A 15803-nucleotide genomic window follows, 5' to 3' on the forward strand; every position below is an offset into this window, starting at 1 on the left:
CTCTTTGAGCTACCACCTCAAAGCTCTGGTGCTTGGCACGGTTCTGTCATTTGACTCATGAACTTGAGGTGGAAGATGCTGGCAAATAGAGCTAGTTGCCTCGTTTCATGGCGGAGTAGGAGCTTAAAAGAAAGGGGTTGAAGGTTATTTACCTTATGATTGTTGCATCTTGGTTTCTGCCTGAGACATTGTCCTGTCACATTGGCCAAGTTTAGGCGATTACTAGTTGCTCAGTGGTTTACTTGGTACATCTTGAACAAGTGTCTAATGGAGCATAGAGTGGAGTTCTGGGCTTCTTGCTTGGCAGTGACCCTGTTCTTCAGACAGCTGTATTAGGACAGTTACGAATGACTCTTTATTGAAATTTCAACATATTATTTTTAATGAATGTTCAAAACCTGCAAAATACATCTGAATTATTCTAAGATGTTCTTCTCATCTTTGCTTCTGCAGTACCAGGATACAAATATGCAAGGTGTAGTGTATGAATTGAACAGCTACATAGAACAGCGCCTGGATGCTGGAGGAGATAACCAACTATTGCTGTACGAATTGAGCAGCATCATCAAAATAGGTAAGACAGAGAATCAGTTGTCTCTGAGCTATTACTTAGCATCAGTGCACTGCACATTTCTTACATCTTTTAATAAAGACAGGGATTGAGGGATAACACAGTTTTATTTGGATGTTGTCTCAGTATGAACTTATTCTGCCTTCTGTCCCTTAGTGAATCCCTGACTGCACTAAAGTGAATTTCATCTTTGGAGAGAGCTGTGTATCCAATTGCAAAATTAGAGTCCCCTGTTAAATGAACCAAAGAATAGACTATTCTAGTTATGATGGTGTTACAATGTCAATATTGAAAGTTAAAAAAAAAAAAATTCTATCAGTAATATCACTGCATACTTGAAGTCCTTTTGAAACAAAACTGAGATATTACTGAAAGAAGGTATACCTTTTCGTGTGATTTCAGATTACATTCAGTTGTTAAACCTTTTTTTTTTCTATCTGATGTAGGTGTCTTTTGTGGCAAGAAAGTACTATACATTAACAAAAGTTAGAAAAAATAAACATAAAAAAATTTCCAGATAACACTATGAGTGTAATTTGGCTTCTTTTTAGCCAGAGTGGATGTACTCAGACTTCAATATGAAGTATCACTAGCTCCATTCAGTGTAGATTTCAGTCAGCTCTTTAGAAAGGTTTTACCGTCTCTGCTACTTTATAATTTTGTAATGATGAGTAATAGTTCTGGTTTATATACATGGTGTTTTAAAAGGACCTCTTCTGTTTACTGATTTTGCTTAAGTGGCTATTTGGATATTGATGTCCACCTCACAGCAAATCAAACTGGATTTTGTTAATACACAGCAAGTGAGAAGCTATAGGAGATGAGGTCTGCTTATCTCTTACATATTTTTTTGTTTTGTAAACAGTATTTAAGAACAGAATGCAAATTACCATGCCCTGAACTCTCACTGGTGTTACACAGTTGACTATAAGCAAGTAACTACACAGTGGGATTTTTTTTCTTTTGAAAAAGAAATGCAGAAAGCCAAATGATTTTATCACACAGGAGTATAATCACTCCCCTGAAACAAACTAAATGGATTCTTGTGTTCATTCATAAAACCTGGCTATTAGATATGTACATTTACTGGTTAGAATGTTTATTCACTGTTGAAAAGACATAAAGACTTGCGCTGGAAGTATCGAAGTCTATTGCATAAAGCATGGTATAAAACATTGCTCTATCCTCTTCTGATTTTGAGAGTTTTTATTTTAGCAGTGAGTTATGATGGTTGGTTGATTTTAAACTTTTGTTTTAAGAGAGTTTTAAGAAATTTTGCCCTGTTTCATGCAAGTATCTGCATCTGGCAGAAATCTGACAAAATAAACTTAATGATGTGTGTCAGTGTTTTCATTGTGGAAATAGAAACAGTTTGTTTTGAAACACATTTTTATGGTGATATTTGCAACATTCTACTTTCCCATAATTTTCTATCTTAAGGCAAGGACAAATATAGCTTACCATCTATGAATGGTATTTATTTTACTCATGGAAATTAGTATGTTATTTGGCTGATTACATTGTTAACACCTGTTGTGTTACTTCTATACTGTCATATGAATTGATTTGAATTTAGACATTTGGCCTTGGAATAAGAATAAGATGTATAAAGAGGTTGTTTCTGTTTATCTTTTAGAATGTATTTAATGCTAATGGGCAGAACAAGAATTACCTTGTACCTCTAACTTAGTAGAGTCTGGGAAGTTTCAAGGGACACAGCAACAAACCCTCAACTGTAGAATTTTAGATGTTTGTCCTAAGAGGAGTTGAATCTGTGGTTTCACCTTAGAGATCTTGTGTGAGTTTGATTTTCCCCCTGCGAGTACAATTACTTCTTTTATTATTGCTTTGGCAGCTACAAAAGCTGATGGATTTGCACTATATTTCCTGGGAGAATGCAATAATGTAAGTATACTAGATTAAGATGCTGATTTTTCTGTACAGTTACAAATACATTTTCCATTTGGCAATGATATTTTGATTTTATTTTGTATGTCATTTAGCAGGAAATATTACCTGACTGCTGAATATTAGCATTATGTTACCTTTATTTCTATAAAATATAATTTTTTTGAACATGCTGGTAATGAAAAAAAATGTTTCCTGTATTTAGAACCGTGGTCTTTTTTTTTTTTTTTTTGAGATTTGGCAGTATTGCTGTTTCTCTGACTGTAGCAACTTGACATGCAATTTATCCTTGGTGTTAATTGTCTTTTATAAACAGAAAACTTAACTTGGATTTACTCTCAGCATAGCCTGCTCTTTTTATCTAGTTCTCTCTTTGATTTTTTTTTTTTTAATGTTACCAGGGCTTTTGTTAATTGCCAGATGCAACTTGATAGATAATGTAAATTTCAGATGTACATTTTAATTAGCATAAAATAAATTATACATTTAGAATTTCTGAATGGAATTAGTTTCTGGTGTAATAATTTGAGTGAGTCCAGTATTTGCTGTTTTGTTATTTGGCATTTAGAGCACACTGCTTTTTTTCTACCCAGATTAACTTGCACAGTTACCATTATGCAAAGTAACTGTAGTTACTTCAGATGGCTACTAAGAAGGATCACAATTTGTCAGAAATGTTATGTCTTTTATTGGTTCAAGAAACAAATGAAACTTTTCTTACTGAAAAATGACTAGAGAGGAAGATATTTTTCTTACTGGTTGTGTTTCCTTACTTTACACAGCCAGTTTTAATAGTTTATTTTTGTGTTGTCCATTAGTGAATTTCCTTTGCATTTTGTGAAATGATTACATTCAGAAAAAGGGAAAGAAATAAATGTTTGAAATAACGGAAACCGGACTAAAAATGTACAAGCCTGCAGGTGACTTGAGCCTTGCCTGAGAATACTTTTTACTTATTCAGAAAGATAGTGTCTAATTTGAAGGATGTGGAAGAAGGCCCATACAGAAATATCCTAGAAGAAATGGAAGTGGGTTTTGTATTTCCTTTTCATTTAATTATTATTTCATATAATAAAGATAAATGATTTTATTATTCAGAAATTGGGTCTGTTCTGAATGAATTCTGTAAGTATGTAAACAGCAAATATTTTTAATTAACATTTTCACTGAGGAGTGTAATTTAAGTAATGTGTTGTTCGTCCTTTGTGAATGCAATCTTTGGTTCACATTGGTAGGTGGTGGAGTCCACTGTCATGGGGGGTGAGGGTGATGCAAATGGTGGCTGAAGAGCTTCCTCCTGCTGCCAAGGGCAGGAGCTTTGCAGGAAATGCCACCAAACATTCTGACTGCAGAACGGTGGCTGCTTCAGTGGCAGTAACTGCACAACAGCTGAGCATGCTCATCTCTAAATGCTTTATAAAAGATTACAGTAAAATTAACTTTACAGCTTGAGACCTAGAGAATCCTTACTGTGGTGGGGGTTTTCCTATTAGATTTAGCATGGCATAATTTAGGGTTCTTCCCAGTCTCCTGATACCTTGAGGGCCTGGGTACTTTATGACCTTCTACTTTTTTTTTAATTTTATTTTTTTTAATAGCCTATTATGCAGTTGAATCTCTTTTGCTTCCCAATATAACTCTTTCCTGAAAAAATCTCCAACAACTGAAAACACACATTGACTTTATTATCCACTGCTGTGTACCAGCATCTCCCAAAATGGAATGTTCTTCATGTAGTTATTATAGGGACTGATCCCAAGTCCTTTGAAGTTAGTGTGAGATTTTCCATTCACATTAGTGGGCTTTGGGCCAGACCCATGTTTTTAGTCTTGTAGCTATGTAGCAGTGCATTAGCCTACTTTTTGTAAGAAATTGTCATTGAGAGTTAATTTGGACATCTTTCTCTCTTGAGTATTTAATTCAAAGGATGTGTCCAAGTGAGATTAACCATTGACCAGCAGATCCTGGCAGTGCATTTTTATCTATTTTTGTTAAATATCTTTTTAAAATGGGAACGAAAACATTCTGCATAATATAAATGGCAGAAAGGAAGTAATTCTTTATGGTGAAGTTTCAAAAATGATAAAACCCCTGTCTTAGGCCTAGACAAAATAGTTGCTGAACACCCATGGCCGCATGTTGAAGAAGGCCTTCTATTTTTTGTGGCTTAGTTTTTTGATGCTTGCTTTTTGACTTAATATTCACAAAATCAGCTTCACCCCCCCAGTTTTAGCATTTGTCTGTTTGGTTGTTAGCTTGAGAAATATACATAAATCTGCTGGTGTTTATCCAGTTGGCAATCTCATGTTTCAGAACTAGACCTGACGTAACAGTTGTTTCCACCATGCTTTCAAAGAAATTATTTGTCCCTGATACAGCTTTTCTGGAATGTGTGTCCATGTCTTTTTGAGAATTAGGTATTGGGAGGGGATTGTGTAAGAATGGATTGAATCCTGTTGATAAGTAGATATCTACTTTCTCCCAAATGGTTTGGTAATGTTTAGTGATGTGTGTTCTGACTATATTTCATAAGGGATCTTTGGATCAAAACTGAAGCAAATGCATTAACTCTACTTCATTTCAGCTCTCACTGTAAATTTGTATGTGTACACTTGTGCCTGTTTGAAGAAATTCAGATTTGAGAATCTTGACTCGTGTTAATCTCAGCTAAGGAACATTTTTGCAACATGCAATTTCCATAACTACCTTTAGCCTAGATTAAATAGTGAGTTTCTGATTAGAATAGAAGGTAACTTCCTTTTACAGAAATTCTAAATATTTACAAAATGAAAGCCAGCAAATGATTACTGCATACTGTGTGCTAGTGTGCTATTATTTCTTTATACTGAAAGAACTGCCATACTATTGCTTTTTTTTTTTTTTTTTTTTTGGTGAGTTACTAAGAATTTATTGTAAATCTTTCTTTGGTGCAATTTTTAATACGGGCAGCACTTCCCTTACATGAGAATTCTATTAAAACTGAAAGCAAATTTGTTTAGTGTGATGAAAAGCTTTACATTAGCTTGCCCTTTTCTTTTTGCAAAACATAGATGAGATGCTGGCCTTTAAAGGAGCACCTGGTTTTAGAAAAAATTCCCTTGGTGTTTAACAGCACAAATTAGTTTGGTAAAATGCCTGTCCATATCTAAAGTTTCTTAATGGCCTTATCTTCTTCCTCTCTATTGAAGTATACAAAACTATATCTTGACTTGTATCAGAGTTGGGTAACAGCCTAAGGACAAGGTAACTTCTGTCTGACAGGTCAGGTCAATTGCTTTCAGGATCTGTACTTGAGTGAATGGGCTTGATATGGAAGATACTGCACCAATTCAGGTTGCAGGGCATTTCTTTATGCAAGTATTTCTCAAAATTAGCACCAGATGAGTGTGGCCAGTTCAGTTACTTTAGCAATGTCCTGGTTATTCCGATTACTTGGGAGAACTAGCACTCATCACACTACTCACTAAGAATGTTTTGATAGTATGATTCTGCTTTTCAAATGATTGCCCCAAGCAGGGAAGTACCACTCGCATGCTTAAGTCTTTGCTCCCCTATAAAGTTGTCCTGTGTGTCAGAATCTGGTTTTGCATTTGCTATATGTATGGTAGAGAGTATTGCAAGATGCACAGCTACTAGCAACAAGATAGCTTCCTCATCAGGGTCAAATGATCTGAACAGACATCTAAGAAATTCTCTTTGTTCGTGGTTTAATGCAGTTATGCAAATAAAATGATTTATTCTTAAGGTATGTAACAGCCATTTTGCAAATACTATATATTTGAAGACCAGAAACCCTTCCAAATCAAACAGGAATGTTTCACAACTCTCAAGAGAAGGGCTTTGTTTCAGTTTTCTATTTTATTCTTTATGGGGACGAATATATAGTTCATAATTCTCCTGTTATGACCTTAATTGTATATCCTCTTCAAACATGACTTAAAACATTTACTGAAATCCTCATACTGAATGGTGTGTTTGTGTAAATTAATGTGCCTAAGTACCATGCTAGCTGAGCATAGATTTAAGCCCATAAGCTGACATCTTTACAATGTGATATTTCCAAAATACTTATCACAGCTACAGTTTCTAATGTATTATTGTATTATCTGATTCTTCAGAAGCTTCTTGTTTATAGTCCTGATTTGTGTGAGTAATTCACCTCATGATTACATTGTGATTCCTACGTAAAGATGTATGACTTCGAATGTAATAGGCATACACTTAAAGTAGCTTTTACTAGGTCTTGTGAGTGTTACTTGGTTTCTGAAACTGCAAATTGTGGTGACGAACAGATCATCCTTGCTTCAGATTGAAGTTTCCAATAGCTTTATTGTAAGAAATAATTATGTGAGACCACAAATATGTGTACATATCTTGTGCTTCAGGGGGTGTTTTACTAAGCTATTGTAGAATTTCTGATCCCATAGAAAAACTGCTGCAGCTTGATGTGCAGTGCCACCTAGTGAGTATATGGGGTGGGTGATTCGAATTACTAAGAACCAAGGAACCAAGGCTTGCTGTCTCAGGTTTTTGTGCCAGGCTAATGTACGCTATTTTGAATGTGTAGACATCTCTGAGATTTAAGTCTTTTAAGCATGGTTCCAGGTGAAACCCTTTTAGCTGCAAGTCAGTTGAGAAAATTTTGGTCTCTATCCTTGAATCAATTCTAACATCATATACTATTTTTCTACATAAAATGGAAGAAATGTTACTTTCTTATTTGCCACTGAATACTCAGCAGAGAGGGAAAGCTGTTGGTAAGTTACAGTGTTTGAGTGGAGAAGTTTTCAATCTGAAAGAAATTAGATAAATAGCCATCAAGCTATATTATCGTGAAATTTTGGTCTTGTTTCCTGTAGTATTCAGGTAGATGGACTTGTGGTATATGGTCATGATGAATATACTATACGTAGAATGCAGGCCCTGTTAGAAACCTAGACAGAGACTAGTTGCTTCTGGTTCACTATCAAAATGGGAGGGTATTTTGCACAAATCTTCAGGATTTGTCCTGGATCTTACCATGGTTTTACGCAGTATCTTTATTAATGCATGGGTGAAAGAAGACTATAAGGTTATTAAATTTGCATATTACATGAAATTGGGAAGGACTACAGCTGTGTTTGTAGAGATAAATTGGAATTCAAAATGATCTTGGTAAAATGGTCTGAAGGAACTGGACAGTGATTCAGTGAGCCCAAGTGCTTGGCTCTCCATAGATTGCCTCTTTGTGGGTAGGGTAGTTGATGACTGACAAAGATTGTGGGGTTTACAGGGAATTTGAAGGTAAACATGATTTAGCAATATCATTGCTGGAGAAAAAAAAAAAAAGACACAGAAGCAGAAATCTAGCCTTCATGTAAAGTAATCTTCCCATTCTTCTGTCCACCCTTAAGGTTTCAGGTGGAATAATATGTCTGGTTTAAGCACCGTGCATTTATAAAAAAATAAATATGGAGGAACTTGAGTGCAGGAGAGAGCAGGGAGAATGGTCAGCAAACAATAGAACTCATATTGTTTGGTCAAAAGAAAAGAAAGCTGAGGGGTGAAGATACGCCTGGACAAGGCAAAGAGGGAGGGAATCATCCCCACACCTGCATTATGTAGGGCAAGCAGCAGTGGGCTTGAACTGGCATGAAGAAAGCTTCCCCAGCGGTGGCTGCAGTGAAAGAAGGGTGTGTTGCTTGTGAAAGCTCAGGTATCCTCATCCATGGAGGTGTCTGAGAACTGTCTGGGCAAACATCTTTCAGAGAAAAGCTTAGCTGACTGTGCCTTGAAATGGAAGGGATGGAGGAGAGGCATGTCAACTTAGTTTTCTGCGTCAATGAACTGGTATAACTCTTGTGGTGCTTTTAAGTTGTGTAAATCAATTGGAAAGTTTCCAGGAATGAAGTGCAGTTAGAAACTGATACCATTCAGAAGGATGAAAACATCAAGAAAACTCCCCACAGCCACTAGTTGTTTTACAGCATATAAATATATCATCTATATTTCCCAAGTATCCAAAATTTGTACGTACTATCTAGTTTAAAAATGCAAATGTCCTGCCGATTACACTGTCAGTTATCAAGAAGGAAATAAGACATTTTTTTATAAGCAATGGAGGTAGTTGCTGTTTTGTTGGGTGGTGGGGTTTTGTTTGTTTTAGTTTGGATTTTTGTTTATTTTTGTTGTTTGAGGGTTGGTTTGTTTTGGTTTGTGTTTTGGTTTTGGTTTTTTTTGTTTGTTTTGTTTTGTTTTTTTGTGTGTGTGGTTTTTTTGTGTTTGTTTGTTTGTTTGGGGTTTTTTTTTGTATTTTTCTTCTTTTACCCCATTGTGTTTCACGTAGTAGGATTGCTGCACTTGTGTTTAAACACAGAAGAAAATTTCGTATAGCTCTTTAATATTTTAGCATGGTAGTATTAGGCTACTACTTCAGCTTAACCTGTTGACAAATCCAAGGCTTTTGCCTGTGCATACTTGCCAAATTAGTTCTGTTTGTTTGGTTTTCTTGGTCATGTTTACTTATTGTGATGAATTTTATTCGTGTAAAAAACTAGACTTAGGTCACAGCCTTTATATACCTATCTGACTTTATTGTTAGGCTGTGTGGTCATACATGTAGGTTGTTACATCCTTTACCAAGAGTAAAAATCTATTACTGTTACTGAACAGAAAAATGTGTGAGCAGTAAAAACCATCAAGCTTTCTTAATATCAACTTGGTTAATCCCCATTTTTCTTTAATGTGTTTTTTGTTTTGTTTTGTTTTTTCCAAGAGTCAAGTCGAATAGCAATGCTTTAGTATTAATGCTTTCGTTTAATTTCAGTTGAATATTAAATTATTTTCCATTAAGAGTATTTAGGGTCAGTTTTATCAGCAAAATTTGCTGTGGAAGAAACTAGATCAGGATCCAGTCACCCTTACCACCAAAACAGTTTGTTATGTGAATGCTCATCACATGTGTACTTTAACCCTCATTCTGACATCTATTCTGCAAATAAATTTTAGAAAAAAAATCAGTCTGATTGGTGTTTGCTTAGTTATGACGAGTATTATGAAAAAAAGAAGAAATGACTGAGCAGTTTCTGAAATGGTGAGCAATACATGTTTGCTGGTCAAATCCAGCCCTGGCAAACTTTAGTGAGTTGAATGGTTTATGGCCTTTGTGGGTTGGGACTTGGTGTTTTGCCAGATTCCCACAGGCTACACACCAACGGCCACTAGAAAAATACCATTGATTACACCTGTAGTCTTCATCAGAAGAACCACAGACTGAAAGCATCTAAAAACTGTAGGTACTTTCTCATCACTGTAAGAATATCTGTCAGGAGGTGATGATGGTATTGTGTTATGAAACTTCAGCTGCTGCTCCTCATCTTTTATTTTAATCTGCTTCCTCTGTCAAGCATTAGGTTTTCACTAGAAAAACCAGCTGTGGGGCCAAGGTATGACAGCACGACAAGATGAACATCAGTAATTCTTCATGCACATGCTCTTAGCTGTTACAAATGAGGGGTAATGAGGGTTTTTTTCAGCTACAGTAAAAGGGGTTCAACATAAATTACTTCATAATTTCAACAGACTGTGTGAATGGCACCAAGAAAAGAGCACCTAAAGCCATGGTATTATGGCTTATTGCATATATACTAGTTTGTAACTTTATACCTAAAGTGCCTATGAAATATGTAGAAGTGAATTTTGTTTTGTCTGTCTGTGTTCATCAGTGGTTGAACCATTTTTATGGTTTTCTTTTCTTTTGGACTTTGTTTTGTTTCAGTTTGTTTTTGTTTTGTTTTTTAAGCATCTCTTGTTCTCTGTGGTCATTATAAGGCAATTAGTGGATTCCAAGCCCCACTATAACATCAGTCCAAGTTACTAGAAGTTTTTTTTAGTTGAAGACTTTGTCATGGTTAATTAAGAGATTAAACTAGGAGGTAAGGAATAATTTTGAAGATTTTGGGCCCAGCTGGAACAACCTGTCACAGAAGACATGAAAGAACGCACTTTGTGTGCTCTGAGGTTCCAACAAAGTATAGGAGGTTTCTGCTGTCAGACTCTAGTTTTCTCTTGCCTAACTACATTGAAAGAAAGAGGTCCATCATGATATGGAACTTGTTGGAAAAAGATTGGTAATAAGGTAGTTGAGTTTACTGTAGGTAAGGGGATTCTATCTGTGTCTGGAAGGAGAGAAAACAGATCAAAATAGGGAACTGCAGGATGCCATGGGCTGCCAGAATGCATGAACCTGGAACCTTCCGAAGGATTTACTCTTCAAGCCAATGTTTGCTCTTCGATAGTTTATCAAACTCAGAGTGACTGTCCTGTCTTGGTTGCCATCTCCCGTATCAGTGGTAGGGATATCTAATGCTCTGTCTGCACTAGGTATCTTTTATTACTTAAGTTTTGCCAGGAGAGAGACAGTGACATTGCACTGTCAGTAAAGAGCTCTGTGTTTATCTGATAATGACTTACAGTCTCACTGCCAAGTGCTTATAGCAGCAGAAGATACTGTGAGCAGTGCACAGGTATCCTGCCTGCGTTGTGAGTTGTCAGTATAGTATTTGGGTAATTATAGGACTTTATTTTCTCATATTTCTTTTTTAATTGACTCTATATATTCTTTAAGTGATGGTTGAAAGTCCAGTGTTCCTTATTTTGATTATTAATCACAGTTCAGTATCACTAACAGAAATGGAAACTGTCAGTCCATTTTTGAAGTAAAATATTCAAACTCACTAAAGAAATGAAAGTAATTTGAAAGGGCCTAAGCTGTCAATTTCTTAATTCATTTGTGAAGCTGTATACAATATATCTGATGTCTGCATGGTAACATTTCTAATTAGCTTTTGAGCTGGTGAAGCATGATTTGAATGTGTATTTGCAAGATAAAAGGGTGCTGGAGTGATTCGTAGTTAGAAGAGAGTAGGTGAGCCCCAAATTTTATTATTACTGCAGTACTTTTTATTTTACAAATATTTTCTTACACAAAAGGCAATGTGAGCTGGATGACTTATGTGAAAAACCTGGTGGTTTTGGACAGTGGTAATTAAAGAGTTTCCCCTAAAGGAAATGCCTGTGGGATGCCTCAGAGATTATTTCAGTAGCGTGCTATAGCAGACTAGGGCACAGCTTTTTTGTTCTTACTGCATTTTGTTTGACTGACCTTGCCATTGATGGCTTCTAAGATTTAAAAGCTTTGTTAACAGAACTCCAAAAACACTCAAGACGTTTCCACATCCTTTTTTTGGTGATAACTGTATAAACTCATTCAGATTTAAACTGACCTTATATGGAATGTATCAACAATCATGAAACTTTATTAGGTGTATGTAAAAAGTCGATGCGGAATGGTATTAGAGAAGCTTATGGGGTAATTGCAGCTTATACATGGTCATGAGAAAATTTTCCTTTCTTTTTAATAGTGCTGCGTGATCAGCGTAAGACTATCAATTGTTACGTGGCCTTAGAGGTCAAGGGTTGTTGTTTGAGGTCTGGGTGGAGGTCTGTCCTTGCACAGTCATACTTTTCTACCTCTACAGGGTCGGGAGGAATAGTGGCAAATTTAGAACCTGCTGGGTAATTTCAAGCGTTTTTTGATCACTGACTGCTTAGTAGTGGGGTTTGTAGTTTCCCATCAGAAGCAGGAGAGGATTGCTCCTGGAAAAGTCTTTTTAACACTGAAAGTAAAAGATGTCCATGAACTTTTCCCAGTGTAGGGCTGCCTGTTCACAGCAGTGCTTTATGGTGGTAGCAGCAGGGGGGTTTACCAGCTAAACTGCTTGTTACACGAGAACACAGGAGAGACGGTGCTGGTGAAAGCTACTTTTGCTGGCAGCACTTCATGGTGTTGGTTTTGGCTACCGCAGATCCAGTGGATGCCTTTTCTATGGAAGAATATGTATGTGTGGAAGCAGTGAGTTCTTTATTTTCTGGTGAAAGCAGCCTTTTCGTTTTGTCTTTCTTTCTTGTATTCTGCTTCGAGAAGCTGTTTCTGAGAAGAGAAATTGTTTTCGATTTCATTATAGGCATGACTCAGAAGACCAGTGTGGAACAGCACATTTTATATATGTATTTTAAATAACAGTTACTTTGCTAAGTGTCACACATTGCTATCTTGGCATAAAAAACCAAATAGGTCTTAGGAAAAATGATGTGAATAAAAATGTTAATCTTTGGAGATCAGCTTTGGTCTCCAGTGTCCTGTTAATTTAATTTGACTCATTCCACTACTTCTATGTAATTCAGACCTTAACCATTATGTTTCATCTCTTGTATTTTACAACACTCTGCAATATGAAACACCTTTTCAGTATTGAAAATGTTGTAGTGTTACTGTTCCTGCTGCATTAGTACTTTTTTTCCAATAACTGTGTAGTGTAGCAGGTCAAACATTTGTAAAGATATGTATTTCAGTATTTCTATGTATTTTATATCCTAAAACTTTTCCTAGCTTCTTTGAATTAAAAAAAAAAAGAAAAAAAAAAGAAAAAAAAATCAGAACATGGATTTAAATAACTCATGAACTGTTGTTTCTTTAGTTTTATTAGAATACTTTTTTCTTGGATCTGTTATGTAAGGTGTTCTTTTTCATTCTATTTAAGTGCATGTAAAATTATGAGACTGAACCTTATGAAGGCAAGTAACTGTGAAACTAAGTTTTCATTTAAGAGTTATATGTATCTTTATTTGATTAGATTATGAGAAAGTAAGAATAAATGGAGTTTTTCCTTCTGATAAATTGAACAGTTTTGTTCTGGCAGGTCTAATGTGCTGATTTAATGGATTTTGTTGTTTGAGTTTTTTTGTGTGTTGCTTTTTTTGTAGCACATTTTTGTAATTTAGTATGGAAAATAAACATTTCTGGCTTTCCCAGTGTCTTTCACTGCTAAAGGCCACTCTTTAAAGAAGCTGTGAGTGTAAATGGGTTTGAAGAATAAGGTTGAGGTTTGGGATTGAAGAAAAATGTGAAATTTCAAGATTTCGTGCACTGGTACCACAGTGCAAGGCGTCAAAATGAGGCAAATACCATGCATGTTCAGTAGAACTACTCCATGGAAAAGTATCTTTCCTTCTGACTGCACGAGATGTATGAAATAAATATGCTGAAATGACCTGTCAGAGCTAAAATACTATGTGGCAACTCTATTTTCTCTTTTAAGGTAGTTTAATTCTCATCTGTATCACAATATTAGCAAATGAATAACTGGATGGAAAACCCTTCCTTGTCTTGCTGAACGTTTTGAGACTGCCTGACTTTCTGCACATGACCAAGACAAATACTCAGTTACTGGGTTTGTCAGAATCTGGAATGTTTTTCTTTTGAACTCACTACACACCCTGACCATTGGACTGCTGATGCCTCAGCATAAAGTCCAACTTTCCTCTTCCACAACACTGTTAATCCATTACAGATAAGGTACTTTCATCGCTGCAGGAGTACCTGCATACCGTGCATTATGGTGCATCTCCTTCATCTTCTGTTTCTGAACATTTCAGTGTATTCTTTTGGCAATTGTTCAGTATGTTTTAGGATGTGCCTCACATGTTTGCAGAATAAAGAAATATTAATTCAGAGAGAATACATTTAATATAATCACTTCTTTTTCTACATCTGACAGTAGATTATTAATTTTCACATGCAAATTGTACCTTTAATATTCAGTGCTAGAAAACTGCTCTTATTGAGTAATTTACCTGATCTCACAGGGCCCAAATTGGTAACTATCGATCTCTGAAGTCTGTCTCTTTTGTTTCACACTTGAGTTTTCTTTATCTTGTGATCCATTTGCTCTAGCACTAAGACATAGTGCAAGGCATTCATTATGTGGTGAGCTGTGAATGTACTCAAATAGTAACTGAAGCCTTAGCTAAAATAAGGGTATCAATACAAAATTTTTATTGTATTTTCTATGTATAAAATGAGAACGGCATCACCACCCAGCATACAGGGGAGCTGTAATCCTGCACAGTAAGAGATTGTGAGGTACTCAGATGCTATAGTGGTACTGACCTCAGAGGTCTAGCAGAGTGAAATAAGAGAAATGCCATTGATTTCATAGTTGCCTGGATTTCTCTTAATTTCTTTAATGAGCCAGGCTCATAGTGGGTTGTGGGGTTTTTTTGTTTGTTTGTTTTTTGGTTTTTTTTTTTTTTTAGACTTTTCTTTTTGTTTAGGTTTTTGTTGGTTTTTTTGTGTTTTTTTTTTTTGTTTTTTTTGTAAGGGAATTAATTATGCATATAATGGCATAATATTTAAATAATAAGAATTCCAATATAAGGCTCCTTGCTTACTGCTAAACCTTAACTGAAATCTTATTTGAACAAACTAAAAGATCGTTGTTCAGTCTTTCAAGGCAATGCTGTGTTCTGAGCTACTGGAATCTAGAGTACCTGTGCACCTGCTTTTGCCTACTATTACAGAAGCCTTTATGATTTTAGGAGACAGATTAGATGTAACTAATATTAATTATCATAACCATCAATGCTGTCAAATTCTGGATGACTGACCCTTGTAACAGCCCTAATGAAAGCAAAACCAATACAAAGGACTGGTACAACACAGGGCTGTTCTTACCAGGAACGTTAGTAATACATTGTGTTGTGGCACTACCATCTATCTGTGTCACTATATAGGTAAATTAGAAAAAAAAATAAATCTATTCCTAGAAAGGATCTTTGCTTAAAATATTTCATCTTAGCTTTTATGTTTCAAGTTCATAATTTAAAATCATAGAGTTATTTAGCAGTAGAACTACCTATTTAGTAGTAGAACTACCTACCTAGAACTCCTGCTCTTACATATTTGTCAGTGAAATAAACTGGATCACTGATTATAGTAAATAAGAAAACACAATTTGTTAGCAGAAGGTGGGTCTTCTGAGATGGTGCTTTGATTCTGTTAATATTGCAAATGTACAAGGAAGTATAGCTCAAGAGATTAGACATTAAGCTGAGGTCTTGGAAACAGAGGTTTGATCCCTGCTGTTCTAACACTGTGTAACCTTTGCCATGTCATCTATTCATCATGTACCTAAATTTCCTTTGTTTAAATAGTAATAGCTCTGCTATGCTGACTAGGGTGTGACGGTAATAAATGCTTTAGAATTTTGAGAGTCTGATTCTGTAGCATTAGGAGACACAAGTTGATGAATGTAATGAGACAGGTAGAAAAATGAAACAGATGAAACTATTTGCTTGTAAAATGAACTGTCTGCTGATTGTATTGGAAACAGGGTTTTTTGTGGTTTTGTGACTTTAAAATCGGTTGTTGCTGACAGTCTGCTTCTTTTCAAGTTATCTGAAGGGAAAAGTAAGGAAAATTTTAAAGAGACTGTGATAAGGACAT

The 15803-nt window shown here is 35.7% G+C and overlaps 1 protein-coding gene across 2 annotated transcripts in view; it reads left to right on the forward strand.

Moving 5' to 3' along the window:
- PDE10A (phosphodiesterase 10A) overlaps nucleotides 1-15803 on the forward strand; it is a 190792-nt gene that overhangs the window by 118502 nt on the left and 56487 nt on the right. For both annotated transcript variants that reach the window (XM_082049801.1, XM_082049800.1), the window contains 2 exons: nucleotides 454-574; nucleotides 2427-2476. In XM_082049801.1, coding sequence (XP_081905927.1) covers nucleotides 454-574; nucleotides 2427-2476 — 171 coding nt within the window. The remainder of the gene's footprint in view (nucleotides 1-453; nucleotides 575-2426; nucleotides 2477-15803) is intronic.

The sequence above is a fragment of the Streptopelia decaocto genome (genome assembly GCF_964273445.1).
Source record: "Streptopelia decaocto genome assembly, chromosome: 3".
NCBI lineage: Eukaryota > Metazoa > Chordata > Aves > Columbiformes > Columbidae > Streptopelia > Streptopelia decaocto.